This window comes from Babylonia areolata, chromosome 24 (assembly GCF_041734735.1).
Source record: "Babylonia areolata isolate BAREFJ2019XMU chromosome 24, ASM4173473v1, whole genome shotgun sequence".
Classification (NCBI taxonomy): domain Eukaryota; kingdom Metazoa; phylum Mollusca; class Gastropoda; order Neogastropoda; family Buccinidae; genus Babylonia; species Babylonia areolata.
The window spans coordinates 15,487,296-15,500,667 of NC_134899.1; the positions used below are offsets into that span (position 1 = coordinate 15,487,296).

Sequence of the window (13,372 nt, forward strand, 5' to 3'; positions counted from 1 at the left end):
AAAAAAATGTGGCGGTTTGGAGAGGGGGGTGGGGGTGGGGAGGGGAGGGGGGCGAGACAAAACAACGTTAATAGTTCGACAGGGATGACGGGTGGGTGGGTGATATAATAGTTGAGATACGGGAAAGGCAGGAGGGTGGGTGGTAGTAAGGGGGTGGAGATAATCATGCGATGAGTGGAATAGGGAGGGGATGGAGGTGGGTGATGATGGGGCAGAAAAGGGTGGGTGACAGGGAAAAGGGGTGAGCATGTGTATGTGTGTTTGTGTGTGCGTGCGTGCGTGCATATGTGTGTGTGTGTGTGTGTGGAGGGAGCGTGATCTATTCCAAGCCCCAAAGAACCAACACACACACACACACACTCTGTCTCTCTCTCTCTGTCTCTCTCTCTCAGAAAGAAATCTCAGTCACCTTCTCTCTCTCTCTCCCTCAAGCTCAGGCAGCTCTACCGTGGTTCCTGCAGAATCCTACCAGGCACCCGGGGACAGCGGGGACAGCGATGTATGGCTCCCTAGGGTCCTCACAGCATCCTCGGCCATCCTCATTGCGGGAGACAACCCCTCCTCCCCCCTCTCTCCACCTTCTCTCTCTCCACCCCCATCCCCCGCCCCACCCTTCTCCCCGCATGTAGCCCTGCCGAGGGGAATAGAGGAATGATGAGGAGAAAGGGGAAAGAAATAAGCTCCCCACCTCTACCCCCACCCCACTCCTACGCCAACCCTGTCACTTTCAGCCATGTTCTGGCACGTGATTTACGTTACCGACGACCACCACGTCTTCTGTGGAATGGGCAACTACCGTTCTGCGTAGGGTTTTGTGTGGTAGAAGATGGTGATGTCGCCACACTGTCGAGAGGGGTTGGGGAATTAAAATTATGTTGGAGATTACATGTTGTATCATGGCTGGATATTGAGGAAGTTTGATGATTAGTGACGGTGGTAGGATTTAACTGCTATCTGTCGGTGATTATCGTTGCCGTTTCTTTTTTTTTTTTTTTTTTTTTTTTTAGTGTGGTTGAATTGTATATTCAGAGACAGTACATATTTCATATTCCATCACTGCCTTGCCAGTTGTAGAAATTATGGAAAACTTTGCATGTGTTGTATTTATCATGCTTTGTATATAAAAAAGTGTGTCTTTGGTAATGCTACTCTTTGTTTCTCTGTTCTGATTCCTTAATCCCTCCCCCCATCTCTGTGTCTGTCTATCAGTCAGTCTGTCAGTCAGTTGGTCTTTCTGTCTGTCTGTCTGTCTACCTGTCTGTCTGTCTGTGTCTGTCTTTGTCCCTGTCCCTGTCTCTCTGTCTCTCTCTCAGATTCTTTATTAGCCAATGAATAAACAAAGGCATTTGTTTTGAATTTGCATCTCATTGACCCACTACCCCTACCTTTTTTTCTTCCCTCACTCACTATGTGTGTGTGTGTGTGTGTGTGTGTGTGTGTGTGTACATGTGTGGGCATGCACACATGTGTGTGCATGCAAGTAGTGCATATGTTCATGCATTGCATATGTGCATGCTTATGTTTTTACGCTTACGCTTTTGCTTGTCCATGGAATGCCAGTATCACAGCTACAAGTGGAATGGATGAAAAAGATCTGTTGCACACATTGTGCAGTTAACCTGAGCACCACAACTCATGATACCACACATATGCATACTTTCACACACACACACACACTCTCTCTCTCATGCACGTGTGCACACACACACACACACACACACTCTCTCTCTCTCTCTCTCTCTCTCTCTCTCACACACACACACACACACACACACACACACACACATAGAGAAACACACACACACACACACTTTTAATCTCTCTCTCTCTTACGCATGCTGGTGCGCACGCACACACACACACACACACACACACACACACAAGCAACAGTAATATGAGTGATTGCGAGTACACGGATTCACGCTTTGGTGTGCATATATGCAAGCATAGTACATACACGGCAAACAGTAGACACTAATAGTACTGAAAGGAGGAAGGGTGGGCTGCCCCGGACTGATGCCCACCAATGTGGCCAGATACTGTTGGTACAGTACATAATCTCTGTCTCCTTCTCCCCAGAACTGATAGCCAGACAGTGTTGGCACAGTATGTATAATCTCTTACTTCTGTGCACTGCAGACGACTAACGTCCAGTTGACAATGTGTGTGTGGGATATGCAAAACAGATCAGGCAGGAATCTCTTGGGCAAGTGGGCAGTGCCTCTTGTCAGTTGTATCTCTCTTCCTGCACAGGTCCCTTTTGTGCGAAATTTGGCATGCATCCTGGGAACTAATTGATGGATCCTGTATGTTAACACAGTGGGAATTTTTGCGTGGTTGTGTGAGTCAAAAGTAGAGTATTTCACACAGCTCCTGTGCTCATGAAAAGTTTAAAAAAAAGAAGCAACAATAAAAAAAGAAAAAAAGCAACAACAAAAAAGCTGAACAAACACATTTTGCGTGGACATGTGAAAGTACTCACAAAATAGCTCAATCTGGTTAGCTGGCAGACTGGCTATCTCTTTTGCCCTTCTCACCCTCAGTACCCACTCCCTCCCCCACCCCACATACACACATGAATATAGTAATAATGCATCACTGTACACCACATCACCATGCCTCTTCTACTGTCCTGATGGTCTTCGTCAGCAGACACAACTGACAAGCACAGTACAAACACCACATCAAAGACAACCAATGACAAAAGCAAAATGCACTATGACATTACTTCATGCTACACTGTGCCATAGCATGCCACGCCGTTCCCCAGTACTGCACCACACCACACCACACCAGTCCATGCCATACCATACCGGCCCATGCCATGCCACAAGTGCAGCAGATGACAGCCCAGCTCAGCTGGAAGGGCTAAACCTGTGATGATGGTACTGGGAGCATGCAGTGTCCATGTTCATTGAAAGCAACAGCCTTGATCCATCATGTAGGAGGGGATATAGAACTCGGACCGTATCACAGGATTGTAGGGGCCTACTGTATACTACAATATGACTAACAGGATCTTATGTGTATTTCCTTGAATCACAGAACTGTGTGCTGTCATGCACTGGTGCCAGGTCTGTTTCATTCATTCACATGATTGTATAACAATTGTTTGTCCTCCTTTTGGTCTACCTTACAACCATTGACCTTAACTCAGTAGGGCCAGTCCTCTCTTCTCCTCTACACAGACTCCTTGGATGTCCAGTGGGTGTCTGAATGACCCAACCTTTAGCTTCTGTTGTCAGAATTGTGGTATTCTTTGTCAACATTCACGTCTTCAGTATAAGAGCCTTCCGCTTGCAATATTTTGATGATAGTAATTAGGGTGAAACGCTGTTAACATCGTCTCTTTCGCCGTTTGTATGGAAAGAGTTAACTACCTGACTAATTTAAAGCTCCTGGAAAGTAGTTGAAAATGTTAAGAGATAAGTACTTTGTACCACTTGCCAGGGTAAATCCCTCGCAGTTTTACTTTTGAAAGTAGATTTTGCCCAAACTGGCTTCTGTTTATGTTTCATTGATTCGGCTTTGTGTTCCGTATGTTCCCTTGCTGTCTAACATTCGGAGTTGTGTTTTCACAGCCATGTTTTTTTTAGTTGATGAGACCTGGTATGGCTTTAACAAAGCAGTTAGGTATTAGTTTTGGTTTGTAAAATGTGTGTTGTGTTTCATTGGTTGACCACAGGCCCAGCGGACAAGCATGAGTTCCAGGCAGAGACCAGACAGCTGCTGGACATTGTGGCCAAGTCTCTGTACTCTGAGAAAGAGGTGGGTGCTGTTGCTTGTAGTATCCAGAATGCCGTGACTGACTGAAATGGAAACTTTTGGCCGATTTGCAGTACAGGCACATGAGAAATGACATAAAGAGGCAGGCTTAAAAACAACACAAAATTACCTGTGTTATGAACATGAACCGATAACTTTTAACTCCAGCCGCCATGTTTTTTTTGTTTACTTTTGCATGGTTGGGGAACCAAACAACGGAAAGTGTGGCTCTTTGACTGGCCAATAGGTAGTTAAACTCAACTCCGCACTGATTGGCACAGACTGAATCCTGAATTTGAGATTCTAAACAATGTTAAGTCATTTTGCTGTTCATTGAACCATTACATATGGCTGCCACACTTTCAGACCCTGTAATCTGTAATTGTTGTAAAGGGACTGGCTCAAGCCTAAACCTTGCAGCTTATAAATGTCCCATCTATCAAAATGCTTTTGTTTACAGGGTCCATACAGGCCATGAAAATCCTGGAAGGTCATGGAATTTGAAAACTATTTTCAGGGACTGGAATTAGTGGAAAGTCATGAAATTATGGTTGAAATCATGGAAAGTCATGGAATTATGGTTGAAATCATGGAAAGTCATGGAATTATGGTTGAAATCATGGAAAGTCATGAAATTATGGTTGAAATCATGGAAAGTCATGGAATTATGGTTGAAATCATGGAAAGTCATGAAATTATGGCTGAAATCATGGAAAGTCATGAAATTATGGTTGAAATCATGGAAAGTCATGGAATTAAAAACAAAGCTTTCAAGAAACACAAATGTTTTTACATTGATTGAAGAATGAAGAAAAAAAATTAGAATGTTGTGACCATCACCAACTGTATAGTGACCTATAATGTGCAGTTGTAAGGTTTCATCCAAGATACTTTTAGGATTGATACCAGTTGTGTGCATTTGTAGTGTTAAACCAAGACATAAAGAATCTATCAGTCTGTCTTTCCGAATGCAAAACACATTAATGTTTGTAAGTTTTGTCTTTGTAAGTGGCAGTTGTGATAACAGAAGAAATATATTTTGTGAGAAAAATGATTAATCTTGTGTTATGGACATTTCTGAAAATGTCATGGAAAAGTTTTGGAAAAGTCATGGAATTTTAAACTTGTAAATCTATATGGATCTTGCTGTTTATTTTGTTTGCAAACTGAATGTGGGTATTCTATCAGAATGCAATTCAATTATCAGAGATGAAAAAATATGGTGCTGAAAATTTTTAATGTGTCCAGGATACTTTTTGAAAGTAGATCATACTGTTTTTAATCAGTTGATACTCTCATTTCAGATTAAGCAATGATAATTCTCTCATCTGTTCTAGAACTTGTATCATGAAGAAAATTTGGATTTCCATGCTGAAATAAATCTGGGTTATGAAAACAGATTTTAAATGAATGTTTTGCATCTTCCCCTGACCTCAAGTGGACCTTGGCACAGGATGTCTGTGGAGAGGCTGTTATGTGTCAGAGCTTTTCATGTTTCTCCAGCGTCTGTTAGTCTGTGGGCATTGAGCTGTACAGTATTTGTTATGTCTTGTAATTTGTGTTTATAATGGTAACTGGATTGCAGCTTTGTGTGATGTTTTGTGTGTGTGTGTGTGTGTGTGTCTGTGGGTGCTTTGTGTGTGTGTGTGTGTGTGTGTGTGTGTGTGTGTGTGTGTGTGCATGCAAGCCATTTTCTGGCACTTTGAACCAAGACATCAGTCGGTCGGAAAGAAACCAGCACCGATGACAGTGTTTTTGTTGTGACAATCTGAAATGAAAATATTGTTGGAGACCAGCAGTAAGCCAGTCATCACTGTCTTCCAGGTGTTCATTCGAGAGCTCATCTCCAACTCCAGCGATGCCTTGGAGAAGGTGCGCTACCTGCAGATGACAGGAGCTGAAGTGGATGGGGCAGACATACCACTTGAGATCCACATTGCCACCAATGACGACAAAAAGACCTTCATTATACAGGTCAGAGCAATGTTGGGGAGTAGTTAATTTCTTTGTTCATATCCTGCAGATCCCACAGTCGTGTGTATTTGTGAGTTGGCTTTTATTTCTGTCTTCGTTTTTACCTGGCTGCATTGTCAGCCATACTCCATTTTCAGGGGAGTGTATGCTGGGTTTGTTCTGTGTATCAATAACTTACGAAACATTGACATCAGTTACAGTATCTTTAATGTAAGCATTTCATCTTTTGCATGTGAAAACACGTGGAGTGGGAGTGAGACACCAGCAGGACTGAATAGTTATGTTGACCCGGGAGAACAGAAAAATCTCCACCCTTAATCCACCTGGTGCTGATACCAGGATCGATCCCAGGGCCCTCCGATTTAAAGTCTGATGCTTAAAGTTTTGGGTGATTGCACCCATCTTTGGGTAGTTTAACTTGTATGGGGGTGGATTTGGCAGTGAATGTAGGATGCAGGTAAGGATGGGTAGATGTGGAGGCGGGGGACAGGGAGTAGGAATGGAATGGATGGGGGTGGGCTGGTGGGGGCAGGGGCTGTCAGCAGTGTGGGATGTGAGTAGATGAGTTGTGCCACTTACCCCCACCCTCCTCTTTTTGGTTGCAATATGATTTTCTTTTTTTTAAGCATTTAAAGACATTTATGATGAAGAACATATGGATGACGGTAACTGTAATCACAACTATTAAAATCATTTTGTTTCATTTTACTGCGGTTATCTGTTTCTTTTTATATCATAATAGTTCCTTTCATTAGCAGACACACACACACACACACACACACACACACACACACACACACACACACACACACACACACACACACACACACACACACACACACACACACACTACCACCACCACCACCACAACAACAACAACAAAGAGAGAAAAAGAAAAGAAAGGTACTCCTGCTAATTCAGGAAGCAGAAAGAGCCCCGGGAAAGGGTGTGAATGGTAGAGGGTGAATAGAGAAGGGTGTGCATTCCCTCTCCCAGACTGGGGTCTCCCAGAGGAATTCAGTTCCTACTGACTTTTGGCAGCAGCAGCAGCATAGTGGCTTGGGTGGCTGGGGTATGCTGGCAGCAATAGGACGGAAACACTGCCACAAACTGAGACTGATAGTGGTATTAAAGAACGAAAGAACACCATAAAAAGCCCTGTGCTGGTACTGGCCAGCTCCAGAGCACTCTGCAGACTGATTTCTTTTTTTCTCTGATGACTGAAGTGGACTGAGTCCAAAGAAAAAAAAGGGACACATCAATTGAGATAATTAAATGGCAAATATAGGTGTTGTTTTGCTGCTTGTCAATGTGCATGTAGGGTTTAATTTTCATAACTTTTTTTTTCTTTTTTAAGTTTCCGTGACAAATGATTTTTGAAGGTGGTACTGTCTCAGTCTTGATTGTATTTGAATACTGCAAGCAGCAACCTGAATTAACCTGCATCATGGCATGTGAGATCAGCACAAACATGCATATGCATGCACACACACACATTTGCAAACGCAGACACACTCACACAGACACAGACATACGCAAACACACACACACACACACACACACAGTGAAACACAAAGAGAAACATACATGCCTACACACATAAGCACCAACACTCATGTGCATGTAAACACACACACAAGTGCATGCATGTGTGCACACACACACACATACACACACACTCGCACACACACAACCTGTGCACACATGACACACCTCTTCCGTATTATATGATCTAGGAAAACCAGCGGGAAGCGATCATGCAAAGAGAAAACAAAGAAAGGAAGCAGAAGGAAAAAAAAACCAAAAACAACTCCCTCCCGCCACCCCCAGAATGTCTTCATGCATTACAAATCCCGATCAACATGAGCCACCGATCTAATGTTACCCCAACGAATTGATTGCCACGGACAATACCGAAAGGCCTTCTGTCAGGGCGGGCAGGGGCGTCGGTGGCCCCTGGGTAAATTTCACCCTCACTTTTCCTAATGAGGCAGGCGGAGCGCTGATGCCTACCTTGGGATTCCCTGCCGTTCCCTGGGAACTTGCCTTGACCTTCATGTGATGGGAACAGGAGTGTGGGAACAGGAATGTGTGTGTGTGTGTGTGTGTGTGTGTGTGTGTGTGTGGAGGAGGGGTGGAGGATTGGCGTCTGTTGGGAATGAATCCGATGGTTTGGGGGTTTGATTGTTTTGTGCTTTGGTGGTTGGTGGTTGTTTTGTTTTTTTGTTTATATGATTTTTTTTTTTTTTTTTTTTTTCTTGTGTGTCTTTCTTCATTTTTTTTTTTTTTAGCCTTCTTTTCTGCGTGTCTGTATATGACTCTTGTCTCTTTATTTATTTATTTATTTATTTATTTATTATTATTATTTACTTCTTTTTTTTTTTTTTTTTTTTTTTTTTAATTTATTTGTGTGTGTTTGTGTGTGTGTGTGTGTGTGTGTGTGTGTGTGTGTGTGTGTGTGTGTGTGAGTGTACATTATCTCTTTCTTTCTTTCCTTCTGATTTTCTTTCCTTCCAGTTTTTTTTTTTTTTTTCTTTATTTCTGTCTTCATAGCTGCCAGTCAGTTGATTTCTGTTGCCCTGCGTCTTTCATTTTTCTCTGTCTTTTTATGATTCCATTCTGGCCCCTTTCCAGTTTCTTTTCATTCATTCATTCTATCTTTGTTTCCTGACTCATTTGGTCTGTATCATTCTTTTATTTCATTATTTCTTTCATTGTTTGTTTCATTCGGTCTTTTCTTTTCTGTCACTTCGTCTGTCTCTCTGTCTGTAAGGATTTCATTATTTCTGTCTGTCTGTTCTTTCTTTCATCTTTGCTTGATGTGTCAGTGTGTGGAAGCTTGCGTGCATGCAAGTATGTGCATGTGCATGTGTGTGCACATCGGATTGTAATTAGCTTGATTGATGTGGTCCATTTCTATTGTAATGTGACCTTTTGTTGTTTTGTTTGGATAGAGCCGGCTGTGAGGGGGGATTGGGCAGAATGGCCGGAGAGTCCCTCTTTGCGTGGTGTGTGTGTGTGTGTGTGTGTGTGTGTGTGTGGTGGTCATGTGAGTGTGGTTGGTGTATGTGTGGAGGATTGGGTGGAAATTGGAGATGCGAGCATAGTGTGTGTGTATGTATGTGTGTGTGTGTGTGTGTGTGTGTGTGTGTGTGTGTGTGTGTGCATTATGACTGTGTGTACACAGGCATATTCTTGAGTATGTGTGGGTTTGCGCGTGTGTGTGAGTGTGCATGCACTTCTTCTTCTCCATTTATCCTGTTTTTTTTCTTCTTCTGCTATTATATCTTCCTTATTTCCTTAAAAAAAGAAGAAAAAAAAAAAAAGAAAGAAAAGAGCATTAATCCCGCACACCTCCTTCCCCACTCTTTTTCTTCCCTCCCCGCAGTCATGATCATGGACACTTGTCCTTCCTTGATCCATCTTTCTGTGGACCCGCTTTCAACCCAGTGGTCACAGCACATGCCTTCCTTTCAGGCTGTCCTGATGGCAGGGAGTTCCGGCCGTTCCAGGGCCCTCCTGGGCCCTGTTAGCGCTGCCCGTGTTTCTATAGACAGTCATTCATTGTGTCGTGCCTCGTGCATTGCATGCATGCTCATGCAGTGGCGCACACTCAGTTTTTGGGGGGTGGGTGGGGGGGTGGGTGTTGTGTTGGTGTTTTGTTTGTTGGGGGTGTTTTGGGGGTTATTATTATTATTATTATTGTTATTATCTGTGTGTGTGTGTGTGTGTGTGTGTGGTGCTGAAATCGTCCCAGCTGGCTCCTTTGTGTTGGTCCCATGCTGCTTATCTTTTCTCTATCTGCTTCTGTCTCTCTCTCTCTGTTTCACTTTCTCTCTCTTGCTCCCAGTCTTCTCTCTCTCGCTATATCTCTTCTCCTCTGTCTCTGTGTCTTGCTCCTTCTCTTCTTCCCCCCCCTCCCCCCCCCTCTCTCTCTTTTGCTGTGTGTCTTCGCTCTCTTACTATCTCTGTCACCTTCTCTCTCTGCGTCTTGCTCGCTCTCTTCTCTCTTTCTCTTGCTTCCGGTCTTCTCACACCTGCCCCCTCCTCTCTTATCTCTGTAAGTTTGCTGCCTCTCTTCTCTCACTGTCTCTATTTCTCTCTTTTTCCCTGTCTCCTCTCTCTTGCTCACTGTCTTCTTTTTCTCTCCCTCCCTCTCTCCCTTCCTCTCTTTTTTCCTTGTCATCTCTTTCTTGCTGTCTCTCTTCTTTTGTTCTACTCCCTCTCTCTCCCTTTCTCTTTTCCCTTTCATCTTCCTCTTGCTCTCTCTCTTCTTTATCTCTCCCCTCCCCCCCCCTCTCTCTCTCCTGCCCCCTCTCACCCCCCTCTTCCCATATATATTTTTTCCTCTCTACATCCATCTTCCATCTCTCTGTGCATGGTGCGGTGTTGATAATATGTATTCACAGGACATTTGAGTGAGTCTCAGCAAAGAAATACATATGCATGTGTGGAAGTACACACAAACACACACATACACACACACACGCATGCACGCATGCATGCATACATGCATGCTCACACATGCACATGCACACGCTGTCATTTTAGAAGTAGCATTATTGTCCCAGATCCTTTGACACAGTGCAGTGTTTTTGTGTGTTCACAGGACACCGGAGTGGGACTTACCAGGAACGAGCTCATCGATAACCTGGGAACCATCGCCAAGTCTGGGTCAAAGGTGGGAGCTACCACACTATGTGTGGAGTGTATGTGCTCGTTGTTTACATTGTCTTGTTTATGTGTTGTTGCTGTGTAGAGGGGTATCACTTTAAAAATGGTGCTGGGTAGGTTATGCAACAAAAATAGAGACAAGTGTAGACAATGTGCAATGCCTGTTGTTCTTTTTTTGGCTGAATTTTCATAAGCAAATAATACAGTGAAATTGCTTCATGGCTGCTGTTGGTATATATATATATATATATATATATATATACACAGCATATATATGTAATATATATATATGTGTGTGTGTGTGTGTATATATATATATATATATATATATATATATATATATATATATATGAATGTATTACATATATATGCTGTTCAGATCTGGGAGGGATAAATAAGTCATTTTGTTAAAGCTTGGACAGTCAGAAATACTTAACATTTATGGATTTGCATTATGTGCATGAAATACTTTGTTTTGACTGAAGTCGTGTGCAACATTGTCCTTTCATTTGGGTGATGGTACATTGCCTGTGGCACAGTGGCAGGGTCAGTTAGGCGTTGGACTTCTGATCCCCGATGGTCGCAAAAGGCTATGGGACCTTTAACCTTTGACCTTAACATTGCCTGTTGGTTGCAGGCTTTTCTGGAGCAGCTGAAGGAGAAGTCGCCAGGTGACGTGGGCAGCAATCTGATTGGTCAGTTTGGTGTGGGCTTCTACTCTACGTTCATGGTGGGGGACAAAGTGGACGTGTACAGCAAGTCCTGTCAGCCTGGCTCCCCGGCCCTCAAGTGGACCTCAGATGGGTAGGGGGCATTTTGATATAGCTCCCAGATGGACCTTAGATTGATGGGGGAGGGGAGGGAGGGGGGGCATTTTGTGATCATAGCTCCCAGATGGACCTTAGATTGGTGGGGGAGGGGGGGGGGGGGGGGCATTTTGTGATCATAACCCTCAATGGACCTTAGATTGGTTTGGGTCATGCTGTGCTTATATTAACTTTCCAGTGGACATTCAGATTGGTGTGTGTGGAGGGGGTTGGGGTGGGTGGGGGGCATTACGGTCGTAGCTTTCTAATGGATCTTAGATTGTTGGGGGCATTTTGTGATCATAACTTTCTCATGGATCTTAAATTGCTGGGGAGTATTTTGTGATAATATCTTTCTTTTGGATCTTAAATTGGTTGGGAGTATTTTGTGATCATAACTTTCTAATGGATCTTAGATTAATTGGGGCAATTTTGATAATAGCTCTTTAATGGACTCCAGACTGGCTGGGTTTAGTGGGGGTGGGATTTTTTTATCATAGCTTTTTAATGGAACTTAGGTTGGTGGGGTGCATTTTGTGATCATAGCTCTCTAATGGACCCTGGATGGGCAGAGGGCATTTTGTGATCATAACTTCAACAGATTTTAATCATTTTTTAATTGAGGGGGGAAAAAGTATTACCTTATTGCCGTAAAATAAGTTACTTTTTTTTTCTTTTTTTTCTTTTTTTATAGATTTTTATTTTTTATTGTATGCTTGACTTTATTTTCCCCTTCCATTAGATTCCATTCTATATCATTCCAGTTTATCTCCAGTTGTTTTATTTTTTTTCTTTAGTTCTGTTATACTTAATTCATTTGTTTTCATTTTATGTACATATAATTTCATTTATTTATGTATTTTTATTTCTCTTTTGTTTGATCGATTGGTTGATTGACTTCAATTTCACGTTTATTTTGTTTTTTGTTTTATGTTGTCTTGTCACCTGTTCTGTTTCATTTCCTGTGATTTGTGTGCAGCTCCGGTGCCTATGAAGTGTCAGAGGCAGAGGGTGTGCAGCGTGGCACCAAGATTGTTGTACACCTCAAGGGGGACTGCTACGACTTTGCCAAGGAGGAGATCATCACCGGTAAGAAGGCCCCTTCTCTTCCATCGTTATCATCATGTTCAACCTCCCAGTCGTTAATTCTTTAGCTGACAAGTTTTCTGTGTGGAAAAACACTCCCAAGCACCAAATATTTTAGACTCGATGCTCTCATTCACACTATTCGGTTCGTGTCAAAACAAATCAGTGGACCTGTTCACTTCAAACTCAGTCATGGGGGAAGCTTAGCCAATTTCCTGTTGCCTGGGAAAGTTGGCTGCATCTGTCAAGCTTTGCTACAATGTGAAAAACAGTCCATTTATCATGACCCCTCGATGTCAACTAAATTCGCCTGTGGTGATGAACTTTCTAGTGGACTAAAGTCACTTATGGTGGGCGAAAGTTAACCTGTGATGCAGAACAGTGTTTGTATTGCTGGTGCTTGTGTCACCTTCATTGGTGTGAAGATGAAAGCATGTTAATGTGTATGTTTACATGTATATGTGTTTTGCTTCGATGGCTGGTTTTTCCTTTCAGGCAAGTCTGAAAAGACAGAAAAACTTGTTTTTATACATTTTTTGAGAAGAACATTTCAGTGTTGAAGACTATTGTTAGGTCTCATGCCTAATTAGTGGTGTCCATAAAAGGCAGTTTCCAAGTTGAAGTATTTATTAATGTGTGTGTGTGTGTTTGCAGATGTGGTGAAGAAATACAGCAACTTTGTGGGTGTTCCAATCTATCTGAATGGCAAGCGAATCAATATTTTACAGGTATGTCATATTGATATAATTATGTTTATTTCTGTTTATTCACTTTGTGTGTGTGTGTGTGTGTGTGTGTGTGTGTGTGTGTGTGTGAGTAAATAAATAAGCATTGTGTGGTGTGAGCGTGTTTGTGTGCTTGTGTGTGAATGAGAGCGAGAGCGAGAGGAGACACTACAGACCACTGTATTGGACACATTCTAATGTGTGAGCACATATAGAACTTGTGTCAAAATCAGTGTATTGGAAACATTCATCTAAATGTAGGAGCAAATCTTGAACTTGGTGTATAACTTGAGATTACAGCATAACATGTTGTTGTCTGATAGAGAGAGAATGTCAGATATG

At 42.7% G+C, this 13,372-nt stretch overlaps 1 protein-coding gene across 1 annotated transcript in view; it reads left to right on the forward strand.

The window, feature by feature from the left end:
- The window catches only part of LOC143298679 (heat shock protein 75 kDa, mitochondrial-like), a 97,024-nt gene that overhangs the window by 36,820 nt on the left and 46,832 nt on the right, over positions 1-13,372 (forward strand). Inside the window, exons 3-8 of the mRNA XM_076611564.1 lie at positions 3,686-3,768; positions 5,590-5,739; positions 10,349-10,420; positions 11,051-11,217; positions 12,199-12,308; positions 12,960-13,033. Coding sequence (XP_076467679.1) covers positions 3,686-3,768; positions 5,590-5,739; positions 10,349-10,420; positions 11,051-11,217; positions 12,199-12,308; positions 12,960-13,033 — 656 coding nt within the window. The remainder of the gene's footprint in view (positions 1-3,685; positions 3,769-5,589; positions 5,740-10,348; positions 10,421-11,050; positions 11,218-12,198; positions 12,309-12,959; positions 13,034-13,372) is intronic.